This window comes from Catharus ustulatus, chromosome 1 (assembly GCF_009819885.2).
Source record: "Catharus ustulatus isolate bCatUst1 chromosome 1, bCatUst1.pri.v2, whole genome shotgun sequence".
Classification (NCBI taxonomy): Eukaryota; Metazoa; Chordata; class Aves; order Passeriformes; family Turdidae; genus Catharus; species Catharus ustulatus.
Window position 1 is genome coordinate 44417139 of NC_046221.1, and position 17751 is coordinate 44434889.

Consider the following 17751-nt stretch of genomic DNA (forward strand, 5'->3'; position numbering starts at 1 on the left):
TAGAACCTCATGCTGTGTTATGTACTAAAGTCATACAGAGATGAAGTAACAGCTCTCAAAGTACACGTAACATGAGCAAAGCATTTGCTTTGCTTTTAGAAATAGCTAAAGCTGGAACCTTCTTTTCCTTTACTCCTGTATATTCCAGATAAGATGATACATGGAATACTATTGCATCAGCAGTAGTACATTTACATTTAGATATGAGAACCAGTTCAGTGCTGAAAACATTACAGATAGCAGCATAAATATGTAATAAAAGCTGTTTGGTCCTGAGACTGAATGAACAGAATACACAAGAATATTTTTTTATCACTTGTTTACTTTTAAGAATAGAATCTTTATCCTATATACCCTGTATGTTGGGTGGAGGGGATTTCAATGTTAGTTTTTCTCGTAACTCACTAGACTTTGACTCAAAGTGTGGAAAAACTGCAATAAATTGAGTTCTGCTGGTTCATTTGAATGTATGCGTTTTAGCCTATTCCCAAGCCTGTTGAACAGTGTTCACTCCTGGACCATAGCAGCAAACACACAGCTAACTGCCTGTTACAATTAACTGGCAATCTGTGATTCCATGCTTTTGGCTATAACTCAGGATGTAATTTTCTTTTGTGCATGTGTAGTAAAGGTTCTTCACCTGTTTGTTGGACAGATCAAAACCATCTCCTTAAACAGCACTGTACAGTTCTGTATCCTCACTGCAGCTGTGACACCTTAAGAGGAGTAGTACTGTTAAAATCTAAGAAAAAAGGGCCCTCTTGTTGAGGCAGGAATGTGGTGGGGATAATGTTGTAAACTCCAGCAAATGTGTTCTCCACTTCCAAGTAGCAAAATCCACACCTATGATAAAGAAAACTACCTGTTAGGAATGGGATCCAAAATATCTTTCCGACCTCTGTACAGACTTCATTAAGTGTTACCTGTAGTCACCACTGCTTTTTTTATGAAAGCCATAGGAACCAGGATCTCCCACTGTTGAGACGGTGACAAGTTCAAAACCAACGCTGTATTGCCTGCAAGTGACATGACAAACTTGCTTTAAATATTTGGGTCATCAGGATTACCATGAAGAAGGCTAGTTATTAAAAACTATACAGTATAACTGAAAGGACATCTACAAGTTTTGTCACATTTGTGACAAAAATATTAAGACAAATTTACCACTACATGGATGCAAAATTTGGAGGAAGAAAGAACTTGATTCAGGTTTAGAACTAGACTGAAGGGAAAATGCCTGCTAGAAGCTGCCTGTGCACTCAAGCAGAATTCAAGTAGTTAAGCGTGTGACACACGCCTGTTGAACATGGCAGATATCCTGGGGTGTGATCAGATTGCTATCAGAAGATTCAGTGTCAATGATCTCAGCAGAATTTCTCATGTTGCAATACAACTTGGGACACTTCGTCTGCTCCTGTTAATGCATGTGACAGGCACCACTGCCCCTGTCCTTCAGACTACCCAAATAAGATGTGCAAGAGCAAGAAAAAATGCATACAAAGAACTGCTCAGTTCACTGAACTGTGCAGCCACACCTCTCCCTTCAATTCATGAGAGAAAGAGTTTCCTCACAGAGGAGAGAAAAAAGTTCTGCCATTTTGTGGGGCCCACTGTACAGCTTTGCAAAGGATAACATTGCTTGCAGATCAGGAGATGTTGTTATTCTGAAGTGCTGAATACTGGTATTTTGAAGTAATCATTAATTACGCCAAAGGAATTTGGCCTGCATACATCTAGTTTATAGGACATTGATATCCAGCACTTCTCCTGGCCAGCTAGTGGCTAGTGGCTAGTGGCTAAATGCACTTTCCAAGGTGTTTCGAGAGCTGTAAGGGTTTAGTATCTTGCATATTAGCTCTAGCACAAAATAAAAGGAATTATGACCATAATTAGTTTTAAGAAGTCCTTCATACCTTCTTCCCTAGCTGTGCTCAGACCCCAAAACTAAAGAGAAAGGAAGGCTGCTGCTTTCCTCATAGGATTTCTCTCAGTAGTGAATGTGTAGAATGTGTAGATTTAAAACACTATTGGTGGTAAAGACAGACACATAAATAGTACTAAATCTGAGTCAACTCCCACACCATGTCTTCTGGATTTTCCATGAGTTTCCCACCCTTCTCAAGGGGATACTGACAAAGCTTTATCTTTGGCATGCAATGCCTTCACTGTATTGATGCACAATTATTTTCTACAAACCTCGGCCCCCGTAGTTCAATTAGCAATGGTCCATTCTTGTCTAGCTGGAATTGATAAATGGGATTATTTTTGTACGTGTCTCTGAAGTTTCCACATCCTCCAGCACTGTGACCTTTCCACTGTCCATTAACCTGAAAGAAGTAAAAAATACAGAAAACAAATCCTGAGGATTTGTATTGCTTACATATACACACAAAGAAGACTAGAGGGTCCTCTCACTTCAGAGGTTACTGACTTTGGTGATCGCTCCTAATTTTTAAAGTGAAGTGAAAGATGGGGTTAAGCATTCACAAAGTTTCATGCAGTTCCCCATCTCCCTCGATCAAAGCCTTACATCCCTGAGACATGTACAGTATTTTTCCAGCTGAGTGACTGTTTCTGACTGTGACAAACTGCAGCTAACAGAAGACCCACATTCCCATCTATCCCACACCTACAAGACTACACAGGTTATTTTTTTTGTCCTCAGACACTCCTCCATTGGGTTAAATGAGAAACAGCAGCAATACAGGCAGTACAACACTAATAGTGTTGTAGCTTTTGCTTTCAAAGATCTCTGCCTCCAGCCCTGTCCATCACCTCTATGCACTCTGAGAACCAGCACTGCTGTGACAAGATAACCATAAGGACAGATTCTGCAAGGATAGACACATAACAGGAAAAATGCTGCTCAGACTATGAGAAGCAGGCCATCTGTTTCTAAGTTCCTCTTGCTAGTCATTAAACTGAAAGGTTAGACTCGTAAGACATGCCAGGCATTCCCACAGATTTATAGCTGAGATCCATCTCTTCTGTTTCTCTCCTGACTGTCAAATCAGTAAGGGGCAGCATTTTCCCTTGTGATTTAATTTCTTCACTCAATGCCCAAACTCCTCAAACATGGGTAAGTATGGAAGCAAGAGGAATTTCTCCCCCTACCATGCTGCTACCCAGGAACCCAAAACTGCTGTGTGCTGTGGAGCTTTCTAGCCCTTTTCTACTTTTGCTACACTTACAGTAATTTCATGATTACAAGCCGCACCATTTTGACTAAAATTTTGCTCCCACCCCAGAAATGCAGTTTACACTCAGGGGCGGCTAATATGTGAATAATTTTCTGAAATTTCCAACCCCGGAAGTGCCAGCCAGGGTGCCGAGCCTGCCAGTAAAACCCGGCTTTACGCGATTGTTACAAATTGGTTACTCTGTTTCGCGGCGGGTGGAGCCGGGCTCTGTGCCGGCAGCGCGGGGGGGCGGGGAAGGCGGGGGCCTCCCTCCAGGCAGTGCAGCCCGGGGCAGAGGCAGGGGGCTCCCTCCTGCTGGCCCCGTGGCCCGGGGGGAAGGCGGGGGGCTCCCATCCCCGCCTGCCCCGGGAGCGGGGGGGCTCCTTCCCCTCCTGCCGCTGCGGGTGCCAGCGGGCTCTGTGCCCCGCTGCCACCATGGGGCAGCGCTGGGCTGAGGCGAGCGAGTCCAGTGGCAGCAGCAGCCAGCCCCGAGCGGCCCCGCCAAGCGGCCGCGCTGAGCTGGGCTACCTGGCCCCATCGGCAGCCCTGAGCGGGCTGAGCCCTCACGGCCCGAGTCAAGCCAGTAAACCCCGCAATCCCGCGAATCTGTTACTACTTGACAACTTTGTTGCATGCGGGTCATTGCTGCGAATGACAGAGCGGCTTATAATTGGGTGCGGCTTGTGTATGAACAAAGAACAAAACGTTGCTGACACCCAAAGATGTGGTTTATTGTCAGTGCGGCTTGTAATTGTGAAATTACTGTAGTTCCAGGAATCACATCAGGGCTTGGTGAGCTCCAGAGGTGACCACTTGAGTCCAGTATAGGACATCTAGCAGAACTTGTTTTTACTGCTAAACTGTGAATTAGTTCTCTGCTTGCTTTTGAGTATGATGACTGCTAAGTAATCACCAAACAGGCATTAAATACAAGCAACTAAACTTTTTGTATTCAACCCCAAACACAGAACTGGCCTTGGATTTTTTTGAATACTAGACAGACATGTTCAAATAATCAACATGAGTTTTCTACATACTTAATTCCCTTTTCAAACATACTACAACATAAAACAGACATCTCTCCTCAAACAGGCTTTTCACCTTGAATGTGCTTTTGACCTCTTGAAGCACTTCCTCAAAGTCAGCCCAGTTTTTAATAGCTATACAGGGCAGCGGTTTCTGGAAGAACCAAACAAATCATCTTGCTGTTCCCAGGAATCTCTCTATTCACTCACCCTTCTCTAGAACAGACTTCAAGGGGTTGTTTCAGAAGTAACACCTGGTATGGAACATTGTCTGAACTCAAGAGCCAAGCTGCAAGCCAGCATGTCCCTCTGACCACACAAAATAATGCAATCCTGGGCTTCAGGCATGAGTGTCCCAGAAATTGGAATGTTCTACTGTGGCTCAACCTTCCTTGTTTCTCTCTACATGAACAAGTTATATTTGGACAGAAGACTTTTGACTAGAATAGTATTCTCCAGAGTATGCATGGTAGGTACAGACCTAAGGTTAACAGCTGCTGGTTTATTCTTTCCTGAGGATTAAACTGCTAAAACATGAAAATACATGCAAGTTACTTTATCCTGTGAGCTCTTGGCTATATTTATACTTCAGCTGAAGGTGTAACTACAGCTCATGTTGACAGCTGAAATATGAACAGCAGCTGGTTCCAAAACTGCCTGAGCTTCTGCTTTAGTTTAAGCCAAGTTTTTCACTCTCCCCCCGTTCCTATAATCTCAGGGAGCATTTCTACAGGAAATGTACAATGGATATACTTCCTTCATCCTATCTGGGAGTGCTTATTCCATTTGTTACAGACCCTTGAGCTGTCTTTGCAAAATTTAGGAACAGTAATGTGTTGTGATATTGCCGTCCTAAGTTTATTTCTTATGGTCTTGCTACTGGTGCCTTTGGTTTGGCATTGCTGATTTTGTCCCATCATGCCAGGAGTTCTTCCAAGAAAATCATGCAATTCTCCCAAGAGGAAATGAGCAATACTTCTGGGGGGGTTATCACTCTGCACCATTACTAGTACAACCCGATTTCTGCAGAGCAATGACTTATTAAAGTATGGGTTGGTGTTCCAAAGGCCAGTCTGTTCTACAAAGGCTTTGCAGCATGTCTGCAATGGCACAGCTGCAACAATACACTCTCTAGTGGAGGTGGGGCAGTAGTATGAAAATATATTAAAAACCCCTGTACATCTCAGATATGAAAAAGCCAAACCAGTGGCGCATAAAAGAAAATGTTTCTTTACCCGTTTGGAAATCGTGTAAGGTGTAGGAATCTTGGAAAAGGTGAACTTGCACAAGGAATACACCTGTGTTGTAAAAGAAGCAGCAGGTCACACAACATTCATATTGTACTTTTCAAATGAAATCATGACAAATTAAAGCAGAATTGCCTACACAATATTTTTAGATACTTGCTCACTACATGCTTGTATTACCCATCTGATGACCCTGTGTCAATCTCAAAATTCAGAACAGTGCTGGGACTGTTCTACTTAATTTTTTTAACAACCCCACCCCCTCAAAAAAACCCCAACCAAACAAAACCCAACAAAAAAAACCCCCAATAAAACCCAAAAACCCAACCAACAAAACAAGCAAAATGGAAACAATCTGCATTTTACTGTTTCTTCAGTGAAAAAAAATCTAGCATTGATCATTATGTGACTCAGCAGCTAAGAGAAAAATGTAAATCCTAAGTCAAGACCTAGAAAAGTCAAAAATCTTTAAATCTTAACCAGGATCTAAAATAGGTTTATTTTGGATACATAGAGAGCCAGTGATCTGCCTTTACATAGATACTTTTTTATTCTAGGAAATAAGAGTATTTTTCAGCTGATTTTGTTACTAAAACCACACTAATATCTTAACTGCAAATGGAGAACATTATCAAAGACTTCATCCAGTGGTTCTGCTCCATCATTCATAGCTTCCCTCCCCAAAATAGCAATATTGATTTAGAAATACCCTTTTTATAAAATTTAAAAGCAAAGGACACTTTACAGTTTAATTGTTTACACTCATTATGAAACAACAACACATACCCTGATGGTGTAATGGATGGTGTTTTGCTTCTCATACTGGGACACCACCAAGGTGAATGTATGGGAACCTGGAGAGGTCAGCTTTATCTTGGTCAGATAATGAGGACTGTTGATCCGAATACCATCAATATAAGGAGGAGGATCAGCTGAAAAAGAAGATGAACATTTTTCCCTGACCAAAAAATCCCCCAGAAAAAATTAGACTAAACAGACCCGAGTGCTCTGAACAGATGAAAGCCTCAAGATTTGCCCATAAAAAGGAGTCTTAAAATCAACTACTGTTTTCAGGAGAGGTATATCACACATCATCACACATGATAAGACACAAATTGTGTGCTTGAAAGTACAGCTTAAATCCTAAGACTTGCAAGGACTGCTTCTCCATTTCCTACCAATATTGCTACTCAAAGAAGACTACTGTAATTAGGTTGAAATTTCAAGAGAGAAGATAATGAATGTTTAAGCACTCTTTGAAAATCTCTGAAGTGTCTGCTCTTTCTTCATTGGCTGGACAGTTCCAGAATGCCAGCTGCCAAAATCTTTGGTCACCTCATAAACAATACTTCAAAACATGTTAATTCCTTTAACTAAATCACATACGCTTTCTCTCCCTCTCTCTTCAAATCCCTGTGATCACTACACAGATGTAGCTGCATCCCAATACCAACGCACATGTGGTACTTAAAAAGATCCCAAATGTTTGCTTTTACAATTAGTGTAATTTGTTATTTGGCCTCTAATTGGTTCTTTGCAGGCTTCTTTTAATTTCAGTGAAGCAGGACCAACTCTAGCCAATTACTTCAATAGGCCCTGGATCAGGTTCTTTTATTTTCTTCCACAAAGCAACATGAGAGGGGAAAGGATTAATATAAAACAATAAGAAGCTTAGGAATGGGAAATCTTGGCCTTGCTGCCAAAGGATTAAGCTGCTTTGTTTTCATCTCATTTTAACAGATGGTTAAAAATAATACTGCAGCTTGACCAATCTATTTCCATGGAAAAAGGTTTTAAACAAGTTTGAGCTCGTGAGATCAGAAGTTTTTAAAAGAGTTTGTGTAGCAAGACAAAAATATATGGATCATTCAGTTTTTGCTACTGGTCTTTCTAAGCTGTTTCTTTCAAGCACAATTGAACAATTCTCTTTGCTATACAACTGTGCTTGGGTTTGCTCACTTAAGAACCTTTCCAGTGAGACACACATGTAAAATAACCACTGCTACAACTACCAGGAACACCAGAAGCAACTTGGGCATTTGCTTCTCCTCACAGAGAAGCTCTTGCAAAAACATGATTTGGTCAGGTGTCAACAGATCTGTCCATAGAAAGACTTTGGATTCTAGGGGAAGCTTGGATTCTGGGGGATTTGGTCAGCAGAGTTAACTGAACAAGATCAGATGTAAACAATGCAATGCTTATTAGCCTTTCCAGTAGAAAAAGTCCCACAGATTCCACTCTGGTGAAAAAAGCTTTAAAATCTACTAAGGGAGTTGTTGCATGAGCAGCTACTTGAATGCAAACCTGGTTCTAAAGAGGTTCCTATCTGTAAAAGCAACAGGCCAAATCCCACTTGTTTTAGGATGCACCTTCACTGCATAGTTCCAAGGAATATTTTTAGCAATCTCTAACTTAATGGAAAGAATAAATAAAAATATGATCTTATTAGCTCTACCTTAAAGTTTCAGTCTGAGCCTGTGTTTCAGATCTGCTATCTCTCTTGAAATAAAGCATATTTGGCTACTTCACAGCAATAGCAAACCTCTTCTATTCAAGGAGAAAAGAATCTGACATGAAAGAATGAGATCTTGATAAAATTTAAGCATTTTAAACATTCCATACCTAATACTTGGAATTCAGCTGCAGTGTTCACCTATATTTCAAAGCTTGCTTAGGTACTTTACTAAGCCAAGTTTGTGGGACAATTAACCCTGAATATTTTCATTTTGTGGAAGCTGCAGATCCTTAAATAATTTCACAAATGTAGGAAATAATTATGCTATCAGGGAAATTAACACATAACATCTGTTCCCTCTAAGCATTAACTACTGGCACTGAAAAATAAACAGAAAAAAATAAAGAAAAGGTTGCATCAAAGTAAGTGTCAGCAGGACTATGTAGACTTATTAAGAGTGCATACAGCATGTGTAGAATGGCATATTCCTTCAGTGTAGACTTTAAATAGGATCAAACAGAGCAAAACAATGATTTCAGAAGACTGACCTCTTAATGAGGCATTAGTTTTAAAGCAAAAAGTGCCTTTCCTCTCCACAAAATTCTGTGTGCTTCTTCATTCATTTTCATTTATAACATTTATAACATCAGCTTCTTGACAATTAAGGTACACTAACCTGGATAGTAAACTTTTTTGCCATCAGTCTTGTATACAACCATTGTAATGAATTCCCGATTGTGTGCAAAGTCATCCTATAAAAACAAAACCCACAAAAACCCACAAATCAGAGTTGTGCAATTCTGTGAAACATCACGAATGCTTAATCAGAGTCAAGTACACATTCTACTATCCCTTTTCATCACTACACAATACAATCTGATATTTGTATTTATTGGGACACCCAACAGAATTATTTTTCAAATGCCTGAAGTAACCAAAAATCCACTGATTTAATTTATTCAGGCCCAGGATTCAAAGTTACTTCAGAACCTTTATGATGGAATAGAATCACTTAGCTCAAATTTTACTGTTTCAATTGCAGGTGCATGTACCTGCTGAATTAAAAAATTCTGCATGTACACTGGCATGCCCACCTGAACACAGGCAGTAATACACTAATAAAAGAAAGCCATACAGAAAGATTCACAGAAGCTGAGGCAGAGCTCTCAGTGCAGAACCAGCACCTTGTCAGTGATGTGCCTGCTGAGCAGGACCCAGACGGCAGCACCACCCTGTGGACACTGCACCTCCAGCTTGTACTGAGGGTTGTTGGCCAGGCTGTAGGCATCCTTCACCGGGCCCTGCTTTGCATCCCACGTACTGAAAGTGACAGACACGTTATTAGACCAGGAAAAAACTCATTTGTGCTTTGAAACAAACTAACAAACAAATCCTACACATACACAGAGTGTGACATTATCAGTAACAAGTTACAAAGCCTAGTTTTCTACTAGAATGTGTGGCAGTGGTTACTTAACAGTCACATCAGAAACATTATCTTAGAACCTGTTTTATAAAGGAGTTCATCACAATACACGTAAGATAATAAAAAAATCCTAAATACAAACAGCCTGGCTGGTGACTGCAAGCACAGTAAAAAAAAACCAAAAAACAAAACAACAACCAAAAAAAACACAAAAAAACAGAAAAAGCTGAACCATTTAAGCAGTCTGGGATCCACAACCATACCTATGATTGCACACACCAATATTAAATCAAAAACACCTATACTTTTGTAACTGCAGAAATCCATCTATCTATCTCTCTATCTGCTATGGTTGGTTTCAAAAGCTTGCCAAATTTCTTCCTCCATTTTTTTTTTCTGAGGCAATTTTTTATTTTTAAATTTGCCCAGTTTCATGCTTGGAAGGGTGCCCTGCAAAAAGTGTTAAAGATCTTTGAGGTGGCCTACTGCAGAATCTGCCTATTGCCTCGTGAAGTGTCTAGACAAGAAAAATACAGTGAGAAAAAACAGAAAGTGCTGATGGCTGAACACAAAGTGTGACACACTGGAAACAATAGTGCATGCACTATTCCTGTCTCCTTATCCCTCTCACTCTTGTAAAACTGAACAGCACGTGTGGAAGGCTGCATTAAAAAGGCTTCAGATTATCACCGTTACTCTGCATTTCATGGCAACTGCTGTGTGCTAAGGCTTTTCCCTACACAAAGGGAAGACAGTCACTGATACCTTAAGGACAGACAGACCAGTAGGTGAGCTCTGATATTACCATACACAGTTTCATCTTGCTACATCACCACAGTATATTTTGGAAGTCATTGGAGAGCAAGAATGGAAGGAGCCTTTACAGATAAACTCGGCAGTCACACTGTGGATGAAGGAGCTTGTGCAGAGCTAACACAAGCAGGGACAGTGTGGAAGCAGTGGCAAAGTGCAGTCTAGTGGAGTGGAAAAGTATAGAAACCCTTGCTTTCCAAAACTGAGACACAGATACACACACTTATCCTCAAACTGGGAGACAAAGCCCCTGAATATAATGGATATTTGGTAAGAGACAGGTATCACATTCAGAAAACTAATCAGTACAACTGCTAAAACCCAGAACTGGTTAAACTATTGTGATGTCAGTGAACACACCCTATAAAGACAACACATGCTGCACAGCTCACTTGCAAGTGGCCAGAAGAATGAACTCCAAATAATAACTAGGTCACTTAAGCACTGTCTGGGCACTGCTTAGAGAAGGACTGCACAGAAGTCTGATTTTTATTCTGATAGGGAGATGTGGGACTGAGGTCAGAATCTGGTTATACAACCATAGTTCCACAGCAACATCACAAAGGTCACTGAGCTCCACTGATGTTTCAGAAGTAGTCATAAACAAAGCCTGGGCTGAGAAAGTGTAAAGTCAGGCTCAAAAGAACAGGGTTGGAATTCAAGCCCCTATCTGTAACCTGGAAGAATGGAAGGAAGGAAACATCACATCAGAACACTTACTGAGATTTTGAAACAAAAATTTTCTCTTTTGGACCAACCTGTGAATGCATGTAGATTCTTTAAAAAGACTTGGGTTCCAGCTCAAATAAATAACATCATAGTACTGGCACAGGTCCTCCCAGGAAATCCAGAAAATGCCTGAGAAGGAAATGCTGTTATTATTTTCTTACCAAATACCTTGATTTTACTTGTTTCTCAAAAGTCTCCTTCTGAGCAAATGATACAACTTATATAAGCCAACATTTCTGCAAAACATAGTAATAATATCTGCACTGCCTAAATTGCTAAATTTAAACTTGCCCCCCAAACCAAGTTAATGCAAGAAAAAAATAAGTTAGTCTCTGCTTATTATCAGGGACTTTCTGAAGCTGTCAGAATGCTTTTCCATTCTCAAGCACTAAGCAGAAGGTATGAGAAAATATGCTATTTTGAAAGAGACATCATTAGGTGTCTGACCTGATTTCCCCTTTCCTAGGTTCTAAAAACAAAAAATAAAATACACAATCAAACAGATTCCTGCCATTCAACAACCTACTTTAGCAGTCATCCAGCACAATTGAGTATTCAATCAACATGTATGTTTAAATGTATTTCCAAGATACTTCATCCAACACTGATGTCACTTGTTTTAGCACCCTAAATTTGCTTTATTCTAATGCATTTATTCTAATTATCCATAGCTGCCTTAATTGCAACTCCAACAACAGTACCTGCAAGCCAACAAATTCCTAGTAGAATGAACTTTTAAAATGGTAGCAGCCTTATAAATAATGTCTCTGACATAAGCAGTTACAGATCTTCCAGCACTAAAAAACAGTCATAACTACACAAAAACAAGAAGACCAAAGTGTAAATCCAATTAGAAGGAAAAACTCCATTGGAATTACTAATGTAATTTCACATAAAATTTTAACAACTAGACGCTACAAATACTAAATGAATTGGTAAATAAATAACAAGCTATTATCTCATAACTGTCACAAATCCAGGGCTGCTATTTTAATGTTTGAATCAAAAGTTTTCATCAGGCATTTTATATTTATTTATACCAATAAATGTTATCATCTAATGGATTTGGAGGTATAGTGTAAAAACAGTGGCACTGAACAAAAGTGCTCCCTCAGAGATTTGCAGACAGCAACTACGACACAGTAAAAAGCAGAAAAATCTTTCTGAAACTAAAATGTAGCTGATACAGCAGAAAGATTGATTTAAATACTGATTACAGTAAGCATGTTGATACATATTTGAAAATGTAGGAGAGAAAAAACCCCACAAAAAGTCCATTCACATATTAAAAAGCAGCATTACACAGCTTATTGTCAGAATGTTCTCTTTGCACTGAACTTCCACATACTGATTCAGCATACTTAACTAAGGAGGTACTGTCTTGTCAATGAATTTGAGATATTTAACAGTCTAGATTACTTAAACTCCAGACAAATCTGAAATGACAGATTCAAATACACAAATACTTCCTAAAATTTTGGCCTATTTAGTTTCTAGTATTTGTTTTGCTCTCCTTGTTTTTAAACATTCCTTTCTATCTCCCTGCAGGGATACACCACAAAGATCTATACTATTTGAAAAGATAGTGACTTTTAAAACCTTATTACCATTGTCTATTTTCTGAGCTGTTCTGGGATCAAAGTTCAAGTATTTTTGTAGATCTGGGGTCCAGTTTCTTGTGTCATTTTCACTGTATCGTCCCTTCCAACGTAAGTGGCTCCAGGGATTTTTTAGCTGAAGAAATCGAAGTCCCTAAAAAAAGCCCAAGAAGTAAAATTGTCAATTAATCTTGTCATGGTAATTTTTATGTATTCAAAGTGGTTTTTATATGGATCATGAAAACACAGAATCATTAAGTTTTATGAAACTTCCCAGTGGAGTCCAAGACAAAATAAAATATATTAGCCATTAAAGCAAAAAATTCAGTAGCAACCCATCTAGGGTAAACCTAGAAGCACATGCAGGTTTCAAACTGGAGTTTGAAAACACCTTCAGTTTCACTTAATACCTTATATTCTCTTATATCCAAGACTGCATATGCATGGGTTGGAACTAAACCCCACTTTTCTCCTTCCTCTTCAGACATCACCCCTGTTGCTGTTGTGATAAGGACATCTCCCTTGTGAAATCTGTTCAAAAAGAGGAAAAAATAGCTTAATTAAATCTCACAAGTTGTAATCTAACATTTGTCAGACACTACAATAGCATGTTTGTACACTGCCCATTAGCATGACCCTGCTTTATAAAAACTGGTATACAGGGGTTTTTGTCAGCAGAAATCACTCCTGAAAAAACTTTGAGAAAGTGGAATTATTTTTCTTGTAGAATTAAGTATAGAGTTTAAATTAAAATTATTTTAATATAATTTTGTATTTTCATAAACAAAATTCAGCATTTATCAACTTCAAGCTCAGCCTGTGTCACTTTTAAGATACTCTTCATAGATCCACAGCTGAGCACAAATGTGGTTTCATCACCACTTAGTCAATGACTGCATATAGCAAATTATCAAGTCTGCCACATCCCCAGGACTCTGAAGAATGAGAAGTTCATTCTTCTATACTTTTGCAGGTGTTTATACTCAAGTTCAGATATCTGAATAGCAATTGTTAATTTTGGAATACTTAGAGTTGTGAAAACATAGTAACATGTTTCCAGCCTACGCTAAAAATCCAAGTACATCCTCAGTGTCCCTTGACAGAATAGAGGATTACTGGACTATATGTATTAACACATTTTCACTCTAGCACAGTGAACAACAGCAGTATTCCAATGGCTAGATCCCATCCTAACTTCAGTCACACCTTTAAATTACAACATCTGAAAAATTGCTGACAACTCTGAGAGCTCCTAAGCAACAGAAAAAAACACTCTTTTATTGTGGATGCAGGTGTTTCAGTCAACAGAATAACCCCCTTCTACTGCATTGAAATAAAATGGCTGCACTAAACCATTTCAAAAGAAATCAAAGTACTTGGTATACCTGGCATTTATAATTTACAGCTGTGTCTTTCAACATAAGCAAAATAATAGAATCATTTACTTTGGACTTTTAAGACCATCAAATCCAACTATTATGGTAGGTCTGAAAACTAGGATTGAAGTTTTGACAGACTTTTGCTGCTCCTCCAGGAGAGTTACTGATGGGGCATAATCTTGTGATATGATTAGGAATACTTGCTAAGGACAGCAGATATAATATAGTTCTAGGGGAACTGTGTGGAAACACAGAACACATATCCTCCTTCTTTTTAAACACTTAACTGGTGTATATAAATAACTGGTACCATTTATATTGGTATATTGGTTCCAAACTACTCTTCTCTGACTCTATATTCTGTCAAGGAAGGGATTTTTTTTTTTAATTCATACATAAAGAAGAAGAATTCTGTCACACAAAAATTCCCCAGTATTTTAATCTTCTGTTCTGTCAAAGCCATCAATACCTCAATTTTTCTTCTTCCAGAAAACAAATGGAGGTTTTATAAAACACAATTTGTAGCAGTACCAAAATGCTGTTGAAGTATCAGTGGTGACTGTACTGCTTTTACAGTGGTAACATAGCTACTACACAGCAAGCATTTTAATTACTTAGGAAAGAATATATGTATACCTTTGATAAAGCATTCTGAAAGTGCTATCTTTATTGAAGGCTTGATTGTCAGAGTGCATAGCAATTCTTTCAGGTATCCAACCTGTCAGTGCATGGAGATCAATATTCTGAAATGGAAGTATTCAAAAGAAATCAGAACAGATAAGCCATATATAAATATATGATGTCTGTACACAACTTATAAAACACCTTGAAAGACATCAAGTACACATAATTTACAATACAGCTCTACACGTAAAAGGGTCAAGATTAAGACTAACAAACAAAAAATTCTTTGATTAGACAAGGACAACGTTTCTGAGTAGCTTAAAAAACTCCAAAAAACTGGAAAGTGAACTGATGAAATAAATAGAATTCCAGAGCAATGGAAGCATATCAGAATCATCAGTCATGCTCAATTGTATGATGTGTTCAATTTATTTCATTGATTTACAGATTTTTAAAGCATATCTCAGAAGCACGATTTGGTACCTTGCTATTATATATATGCATTTTAAATAATTTATGTTTTATTTCTAAAGCTCAGGGTCTGGTTTTTTTTATTCTTTTTGGTAAAGATGACACTGACATGTATTTCCATAAAAAGATGCTTTAATCTCCCAACTCCCAAATGTTGCTTAATTCCCATTCTTTTGCTTTGTACTCCTCAAAGCAAAAGCAGAGACTGTAAATGCTTGAAGTGTCAATAACAAACACTGGGGGGTGGGAACTTGAGGAATTACAAGTACAAGACAGTCTGATTGTAAGTAATCCTGATTACAGAAGGAAGCAGGAATACAGTGGAAACTGGAGGGGGCAGGAAGGGTGGAGATTCAATGTCACCAGTCAAGCTGTTTTTCCAGATAGGAAGTTAGAGGATGGCAATGGGAATAAAACACAGTTATTCTCACCAGCTTTTGTCCTTCAAAACAAAGGAGCCTGACACATAAAAATATGTGCTACATTTACCCCTTACACAAAGTCACATTTGTCTCCCTAACAATTTTTCAAGAGGTGATGATTACCAAGTATACCCACCAAGAATGTGACTGTCAATGTGCCAATTAGCACCATGAATTTAAAAAAAACAATCTTTAACATTTTAATAGTATAAAGTTAAAATCAAAAAGGCTTCCTAAGTAACAAATTATGTGAGCTACTCATTTCAGCAAACCATCCCTCTTTAAAGAATAACTTGCATGTTACTTGTATGATGTACGTTGACGGTTTCTTTAGTAACCACATAATAGAAACCCAATGCATATTTATGGAGATGAGTGGAAAATCTGATAAACAAACGTGCACAGATCAAAGTACTTGCTCCCTCTATGTAGACCTTCTAAATGACTAGACTGTTCCTTTCCTAGCTGACTCCATTACCTAATAAGGGAGAACTGTCCTATTTATTGAAAGAGTTAGAAACCAAAATCAGCGGTATTGATATGGGCAAAAAGAATCTATGACTTCAACCAACATCTCCATCTAGACTCTATATAAACACTTCCTACTCACAAGCATCAATACTGAAGTCTGAGAACTTAGATTAACTTCGACATCAAGATGTCTTGCTCATTCTATTTTGATGGAATAATTTCATTAAGTACAGTTAAAAATATTTGTGAAAGAAAGAAACAGAAAAAAATTAAAGAAAATGTCAAACCAAATAGTTGTCTCCCCAAGCTGTTCAATTTAATTTCACTAGAAGGAAATTATTTTTCCCCATTATTATTTAAGTGGAATTTTTCCTCTTAGAAATAATCTCATACTTACAGAATTTGATCCAGGAAAATCATATCCTCCCATGACCTTCATGTAAGCCTTTTCTATTAGTGACACCCACAATTCATTCTTATTGTTGGAATAAGAGCAGAGAAGTTCCCCACTATGATCAACAGGTAACTGGTCATCTATGATTACCTGTGTGAAATGAATAAAAAATCATCATAAATCTAATAAAGTATTTTGAAAGCAATCAGCATATAAAACAAAAACCTCATTAATACAAAGCTTTTTAGACACAGCCAGACCTGATTGACCATCATCTTACATATGGACACCTCTATCAATCCTGCAGTGGTTTGCACATGTGAACAAGAAATTCTACTGCCAGCTCTTGATTGCACTGGTCTAACTGGGTGATGTGTGAGTGGCTGCCTTGACTGATGGCGACAGTACATTCTTATAGTGTGCAATAGCTACTGCAAAAAGACACTTGCAGAAAGGCTCCATGCAATAACAAGCATAAAAAGTTAAAAAAAAAAAAAAGCCCAACAACATTCCTCATCTAATCAGGAATCAGAGCATGGACGATGCTTGGTAGACAGCAGAGACATAAATATTTATTTATCTTTAACAAAACAAATTGTGTCATATCACTTTCACAGCCTCTAGTTCCAGATTTAAGTTTCTTCCCTCTGAAAAGGAAAAACACCTCAAAGCAGCAGCTCTGACAGTATTAACATCTCTTCTTTAAATTAGGTACTATAAACACATCATCATTACAGATTCTTACTGCATATTTGCAGTAATCTGAAACAGTTTCCGTGAATAGATGTTTCAGTTTCCTGTTGGCACTGGTCCATTACAAATGCAGGCTACCAACACAGCACATTCTCTGGTCAAATCCTATCTGTGCAGGAATGAATAGACCTTTTCATAGATGAACAAACAGCCATTCATCGTAACAAAAGGCAGCCATTAGGAGATATTTTGGAAAGAATATTAAGAGTAAGGCGGACACAAAAATGATACTTTCCTGAAACATTCAGATTCTGGAATTTTGCAGCTCAAGGACTTCCTAGCCCAGAGGTGATATCTTAACAATTAAGAGCCTTTAAGGAGTTTCCCCCGACTTCCCCACCCCATGAATATGACCACTCAATTTCTGAACTCTCATCAACATTCATCAGTCACTATGATCTGTGCTACAGTTAAGTATTATATGGAGAAATACATTATTTTATGTTCTTATTTATTGCATTGAAAAGAAAATTAAGTTGTTTGTCAGTTTGTGAAATTTTATCATAAGGCATTTCCTCTTCTTACTAAAAATCTGTAGTCAAGCAAGGCCTTGCTTGAATTATCAGCTGAGTTATTCCTCTATGGTCATTTAATATCTATATTCTTCCTGATATCCCCCTCTATATTTTTTAATTCTTTCTAAGATGGAGTGGAAGAGTGCACATCTAACTCATAAATAGAGGATACACAGCTTTGTTGCTGTTTGGTTTTCACAATTTTGATAAGTAATATAAGGCATTTTTTAACATGAATTTAATGTAAGGC

The 17751-nt window shown here is 38.3% G+C and overlaps 1 protein-coding gene across 3 annotated transcripts in view; it reads right to left on the reverse strand.

Annotated features, from left to right (window-relative positions):
• Positions 1 to 314: 314 nt before the first annotated feature.
• Positions 315 to 17751, reverse strand: part of CAPN7 (calpain 7) — a 29690-nt gene continuing 12253 nt past the window's right edge. For 2 of the 3 annotated variants that reach the window (XM_033067061.2, XM_033067071.2), the window contains 12 exons: positions 16237 to 16383; positions 14488 to 14594; positions 12883 to 13003; positions 12482 to 12626; positions 10904 to 11003; positions 9091 to 9226; positions 8583 to 8658; positions 6238 to 6383; positions 5440 to 5502; positions 2197 to 2327; positions 924 to 1016; positions 315 to 843 (listed from right to left, as the gene is read on the reverse strand). In XM_033067061.2, the coding sequence (XP_032922952.1) occupies positions 699 to 843; positions 924 to 1016; positions 2197 to 2327; positions 5440 to 5502; positions 6238 to 6383; positions 8583 to 8658; positions 9091 to 9226; positions 10904 to 11003; positions 12482 to 12626; positions 12883 to 13003; positions 14488 to 14594; positions 16237 to 16383 (1410 nt within the window). In that variant the 3' untranslated portion in view covers positions 315 to 698. The remainder of the gene's footprint in view (positions 844 to 923; positions 1017 to 2196; positions 2328 to 5439; positions 5503 to 6237; positions 6384 to 8582; positions 8659 to 9090; positions 9227 to 10903; positions 11004 to 12481; positions 12627 to 12882; positions 13004 to 14487; positions 14595 to 16236; positions 16384 to 17751) is intronic. The other variant, XM_033067077.2, reaches the window with a different exon arrangement.